Genomic DNA, 6,456 nt, shown 5'->3' with positions numbered 1-6,456 from the left:
CCCTAACACACACACCCAAGGTAACACACACAACACACACAACCCTAACACACACACCCAAGGTAACACACAACCCTAACACACACACCCAAGGTAACACACACAACACACACACCCATGGTAACACACACAACACACACAACCCACACACACAGAAGAGAACAACACTGTAAGTTTAGTGGGGTGGGGTTTGAGGGATGTACCCCGCTCTATTGTCCCGGTCAGGCCCATCAGAAAGCCCGCGCTGTGGTAGAGGGGCAACACACACAACCCTAACACACACACCCAAGGTAACACACACAACCCTAACACACACACCCAAGGTAACACACACAACACACACACCCATGGTAACACACACAACACACACAACCCTAACACACACACCCAAGGTAACACACACAACACACACACCCATGGTAACACACACGACACACACAACCCTAACACACACACCCAAGGTAACACACACAACCCTAACACACACAACCCTAACACACACACCCAAGGTAACACACACAACACACACAACCCTAACACACACACCCAAGGTAACACACACAACCCTAACACACACACCCAAGGTAACACACACAACCCTAACACACACACCCAAGGTAACACACACAACCCTAACACACACACCCAAGGTAACACACACAACACACACAACCCTAACACACACACCCAAGGTAACACACACAACCCTAACACACACAACCCTAACACACACACCCAAGGTAATACACACAACACATACAACCCTAACACACACCCAGGGTTACGCACGAAACCCCTCAGGTATGTGTTTCCTCATGTAGACGGATGGTGAGCGCATGCACAACGTGCGTCTTGCTCTGGGAAACGGTATCCGGGGCGACACGTGGGTGGAGTTTCTGCAGCGGTTTGGAGATGTGCGTATCTGTGAATGTTACGGAGCAACAGAAGGAAACATCGGCTTTGTAAACTACATCGGGAAAATAGGAGCCATCGGCCGGACGAGCGCCATCATGAAGGTTAGCATGGAAGCTATAACATTTGAAAATAACTAGCAAAGGTGTGTATGGTCTCATTAATGTTCTCATGATGTGTGTGTGTGTGTGTGTGTGTAGCAACTTGCTGGTTATTCCTTCATTAAATACAATGCTGAGAGAGAGGAACCGGTACGAGACTCCAGAGGATTCTGTGTGGAGGTTGATACTGGTGAGTGGGAGGAGCTGTGCTGCTGGACTTTCTACAGAACCCTAACGTTAGGACAGTGACCATTACTCTTAATGACCATTACTCTTAATGAACATTACTCTTAACAAACTTTAATCTTAATAGACATTACTCTTAATGACCATTACTCTTAATAAACATTTCTCTTAATAAACTTTACTCTTAATGAATTTTACTCTTAATAAACATTACCTAATAAATTGAAGAAAGTCTAGTGCTGAAGTAAAGAGCCGTTTTTACTGTAAGATGTTCTGAGTGTGAATGATGTCCACACATCTGAAGTTTATGATCTCCTCCATGAACTTGTTTATGATGGCGAATTTTTTGGGTGCGTTTCTGATCTTTTGTGTGTTTTGAGATCACAGGATCTCAGTGAAACCTAGACACCAATCCAGTATTCGAACAAGAGCTAGCTCTGAGCTTTACTAGCTGTGATGTTCACCATAACCTGCTGAGATTCAGTAGATGTTTGTGTGGGTGAGGTTTGAATGCTGACTTGCTTTTAATGAGGTATACACTAGACGACTGGCAAGTTGAACACACCCAAAAAGTTCATCCAACCCATGTGTGGTGCAGTAAGACTATAAAGGGCAGAGGTAAACATGCCCTCTGTTATCACACAGATTGGTTTAATGACCTAGTTTGCACTGGCTCAGGAGAAGTGGACAGGAAAGGAACTCTTGTCCTTCTAAAGTATGTTTTGCCTCAGACTCAGCTTTACATTCTACAGTTGTACCAAAGGTATGCAGGGGAATATGCACACAATGCTGCTTTAGTAGCTCTCTCTCTCTCTCTCTCTCTCTCTCTCTCTGTCTCTCTCTCTCTCACACACACACACACACACACACCCTTGAGGATCTTGATTAAGAATGAAATGGCAGGTCTGGGCTTTGATCAGCAAACCCTTGAGCACTTGAAGTGAACTAATTGTTTTATCAGAAACATGAATTTTGTAACAGGTGTATTAGCTCAGTGACCACATCTTGGACACTGCTTCACTGGTACAAAAGGTGTTGAACTGGATACCTACCTGTTTGTCATCAAGCTACACATTCTTCCATTTCTACACATTCACTAGAATTTACCCCCAAAAGGTAATGAGCTCAGTGATACTAACAGGGATTATCTGGAAATCTACAAGTGTTTAAAAGTAGCTTAGCATCTTTCCATGTGACCTTGTTAGCATCCATTCACTCCTTCATTGTGCTTTGCACCTTCTCTAATGGTCAGCAGAACGTTTTTGGTTGAGTGCTGTTGGTTATTTATAGTTTAAATTGAATGGAAGTTGTGAAGGTAATTGTGCCGCAATGAATAGTAAGTAATCATCAGAGCTGCCAGAGGCAAGACAGGATTCCTGAAGGACATTACACCACATCGTGACACTGGTGGAGGTGAGGGGTTGCATGTTGGAATCTTGATCTGTGCTAACACTGATGAAGCTGCTAGTTACATCATAGTGGCTTTCACTGAAGAGGCTAGTAGTGTAATATACACTATATTGCCAAAAGTATTCGCTCACCTGCCTTGACTCGCATATGAACTTAAGTGACATCCCATTCCTAATCCATAGGGTTCAATATGACGTCGGTCCACCCTTTGCAGCTATAACAGCTTCAACTCTTCTGGGAAGGCTGTCCACAAGGTTTAGGAGTGTGTTTATGGGAATTTTTGACCATTCTTCCAGAAGCGCATTTGTGAGGTCACACACTGATGTTGGACGAGAAGGCCTGGCTCTCAGTCTCCGCTCTAATTCATCCCAAAGGTGTTCTATCGGGTTGAGGTCAGGACTCTGTGCAGGCCAGTCAAGTTCATCCACACCAGACTCTGTCCTCCATGTCTTTATGGACCTTGCTTTGGTCACTGGTGCACAGTCATGTTGGAAGAGGAAGGGGCCAGCTCCAAACTGTTCCCACAAAGTTGGGAGCATGGAATTGTCCAAAATGTCTTGGTATGCTGAAGCATTCAGAGTTCCTTTCACTGGAACTAAGGGGCCAAGCCCAGCTCCTGAAAAACAACCCCACACCATAATCCCCCCTCCACCAAACTTTACACTTGGCACAATGCAGTCAGACAAGTACCGTTCTCCTGGCAACCGCCAAACCCAGACTCATCCATCAGATTGCCAGATGGAGAAGCGTGATTCGTCACTCCAGAGAACGCGTCTCCACTGCTCTAGAGTCCAGTGGCGGCGTGCTTTACACCACTGCATCCGACGCTTTGCATTGCACTTGGTGATGTATGGCTTGGATGCAGCTGCTCGGCCATGGAAACCCATTCCATGAAGCTCTCTGCACACTGTTCTTGAGCTAATCTGAAGGCCACATGAAGTTTTGGAGGTCTGTAGCGATTGACTCTGCAGAAAGTTGGCGACCTCTTCGCACTATGCGCCTCAGCATCCGCTGACCCCGCTCCGTCAGTTTACGTGGCCTACCACTTTGTGGCTGAGTTGCTGTCGTTCCCAAACACTTCCACGTTCTTATAATACAGCTGACAGTTGACTGTGGAATATTTAGGAGCGAGGAAATTTCACGACTGGATTTGTTGCACAGGTGGCATCCTATCACAGTTCCACGCTGGAATTCACTGAGCTCCTGAGAGCGACCCATTCTTTCACAAATGTTTGTAAAAACAGTCTGCATGCCTAGGTGCTTGATTTTATACACCTGTGGCCATGGAAGTGATTGGAACACCTGATTCTGATTATTTGGATGGGTGAGCGAATACTTTTGGCAATATAGTGTATATGGGGTCAAAGTGCCTGGTACCCAAAGGAACAGCTAAACAATCTGTTGATTGTTAGAGATGGTGTAAAGCACAATGAATGAATAGATGGATGGATAGATGGACAGTGATAAGGTCACAAGGACCTCATTACCACCATACAGACCTATTGGATTTGTTCCTTTAGAGGTGATTCACCCTCCAGGTAATTTCCATTACTTCTGGTGTTCATTACAATTTCTAACACCACTTTCATAACTAGCATTGTTAATTTATTTAAAACACCATTAACCACTTGATTATCTTAGTTTTTACACGTTCTGAGCAAAGCGGTTATCTTGACACAGAAGGCTTGTCATAGTTAACTAAAACCACAAAGCAGGCAACAGTGTGTGATTCGTATATATACGTGTGTGTGTGTGTGTGTGTGTGTGTGTGTGCAGGAGAAACAGGCCTGCTGGTGGCAAAGATCACTAAAGTGGCTCCATTTAGCGGTTATGCTAACAACAAGCAGCAAACAGAAAAAAAGAAGCTGAGGAACGTGTTTAAATCGGGAGATGTTTACTTCAACACCGGAGACCTGATGAAATTTGATGAACAAGGCTTCGTCTACTTTCAGGACCGCATTGGAGACACCTTCAGGTTTCTCATCCAACAAACATGCTGGGTTTGTTCAGGATAACTCTTAAAGTGCTGTGTGTTTGTTTACATCTGTTTACTGTGTGGCAGGTGGAAGGGTGAGAATGTTGCTACTACTGAAGTGGCTGATATTTTGACGATGGTGGATTTTATAGAAGAGGCTAATGTCTATGGAGTCAAAGTGCCAGGTATGAAATCACCTTAAAGTCATGCAGATAATTCTCTTCATCACCGTGAGCGTTAAGAAGGTTTTCAGAGGTGATGGAAGTTTGAGTGCAAACAGTACAAAGTGCTGTACAAAGTGTTTCTGAAGTAGTGCCAGGTGAAATCAGACCATCTTTCAAAGACAAGAACAGTTCACCCTTTCCAAGGTTTATTGCCTGTTCGCTTATGAGATTATTGTTTTACGACAGTGTGTACCGTTCACTGACACCCATGTGTGTGTGTGCTTAAGGTCATGAGGGCAGAATCGGAATGTCTGCTATCAAGCTGAAGGAGGGGCGGGGCTTCGACTGCTCTGTAGCATGCAAGCACATTGAGAGCTACCTTCCCACGTACGCAAGACCACGTTTCATCAGGATACAGGTAACTCTGTCACATGATCACTGAAACACCAAAAATACTTGGATGCTGATTAAACCCTGAGATGATTGACATTTTGCTGTGTTTTTTATCGTTTTAAATATTTCATAAGATTTTCTAATCGTGATGAGAATTCAGAGTTTATCTGTAACTGCTGCTCGGATTTTTAACATCTGCAGTGTCACAACAAGCTAATGATCCTCAGGTAGGCTTCCTGTCAGGTGGTGCTACATTACTGTAGATGTTTTCATATCAAAGTTCCAGAGTTCTTGGTGGATCAGTTGTTGATTAATTCTCTCCCTGACTGTAGCGCAGGTTTTTTATGAACACACTTGCTCTGATAGGACAGGGGCGTGTACGGCTCCACCTCCAAGTGGCAAGAGTAACTGGATGTTCCTCTGCTCTCTTGTAGGACATGTTAGACATCACAGGCACCTACAAGCAGATGAAGGTGAAATTGTCTGAGGAGGGATTCGACCCCACAACCATCCAGGATAAGATGTACTTCCTGGATGACAGGAAGAAGACCTACATCCCCATGACAGAGGACATTTATAACTCCATAAACAATGGACAACTGAGATTATAAAACACACACACACACACACATTCGCCTCAATCAGGTTCCTTAGCCCAGAGATGTTTATTATTCAACCTTGATGTTTAATGAATGTTCTGCCATTAAAACAGGAAATGATTTACACAGAACAGGAATAAGGAAGTGAAGTGGATATTTCTGTAAGAACAAAAACACACTCTACTTATTTTTTTATTATAATGATGATAATGATACAATGAAGCTGATTAAAGAGTTAATGGGATAAAAGTGTGTTTGGTGTAAAGATGTGAAAGTGTGTGTTAAAAACTGGACAGAATCCAACCCAGTGGGGTCAGGTTGTGGTCAGGAAGAGGACAGTCTTTAAATGATGAAAGTTTTGGAGCTGAGAGTGAGTTTTGTTAGGTTTCCTCTGAAGGTGTCTCAGTGGAAAGTGAGAAGATTAAGAGGAATACATGCTGCAGATGTGTGATGATGTGCAGCTGGACACAGGTTTACACATCAGCCTGAAAGTGTAACATGTTCAATCTCCAGTGTCACATCTACACACTGCTCAGTGTTAATGACACAGCCAGCAGGGTGTTAAACGGTCGCCATGGCAACAAACTTTACTTTGCCAAACTATTAAATATAGAAGAAACCTGAAATTTATTTAAGACTAATTAAAAGAAAAAAGTGTGTGTGTGTGTGTGTGTGTGTTATTTAGTGGGCAGTGGACCAGCTGTGTGTGTGTGTTA

General features: G+C 43.8%; 1 protein-coding gene across 1 annotated transcript in view; it reads left to right on the top strand.

Moving 5' to 3' along the window:
* Positions 1-5,880, top strand: part of slc27a2a (solute carrier family 27 member 2a) — a 32,561-nt gene extending 26,681 nt beyond the window's left edge. The window contains exons 5-10 of the mRNA XM_058388445.1: positions 822-1,016; positions 1,113-1,203; positions 4,386-4,584; positions 4,672-4,769; positions 5,036-5,166; positions 5,576-5,880. Of these exons, the coding sequence (XP_058244428.1) occupies positions 822-1,016; positions 1,113-1,203; positions 4,386-4,584; positions 4,672-4,769; positions 5,036-5,166; positions 5,576-5,752 (891 nt within the window). The 3' untranslated portion in view covers positions 5,753-5,880. The remainder of the gene's footprint in view (positions 1-821; positions 1,017-1,112; positions 1,204-4,385; positions 4,585-4,671; positions 4,770-5,035; positions 5,167-5,575) is intronic.
* The last annotated feature ends 576 nt before the right edge of the window (positions 5,881-6,456 follow it).

The sequence above is a fragment of the Hemibagrus wyckioides genome, linkage group LG04 (genome assembly GCF_019097595.1).
Source record: "Hemibagrus wyckioides isolate EC202008001 linkage group LG04, SWU_Hwy_1.0, whole genome shotgun sequence".
Taxonomy (NCBI): Eukaryota; Metazoa; Chordata; class Actinopteri; order Siluriformes; family Bagridae; genus Hemibagrus; species Hemibagrus wyckioides.
Note: the sequence above shows the minus strand (reverse complement) of the source record. Positions and strands in the feature narration are given on the sequence as shown.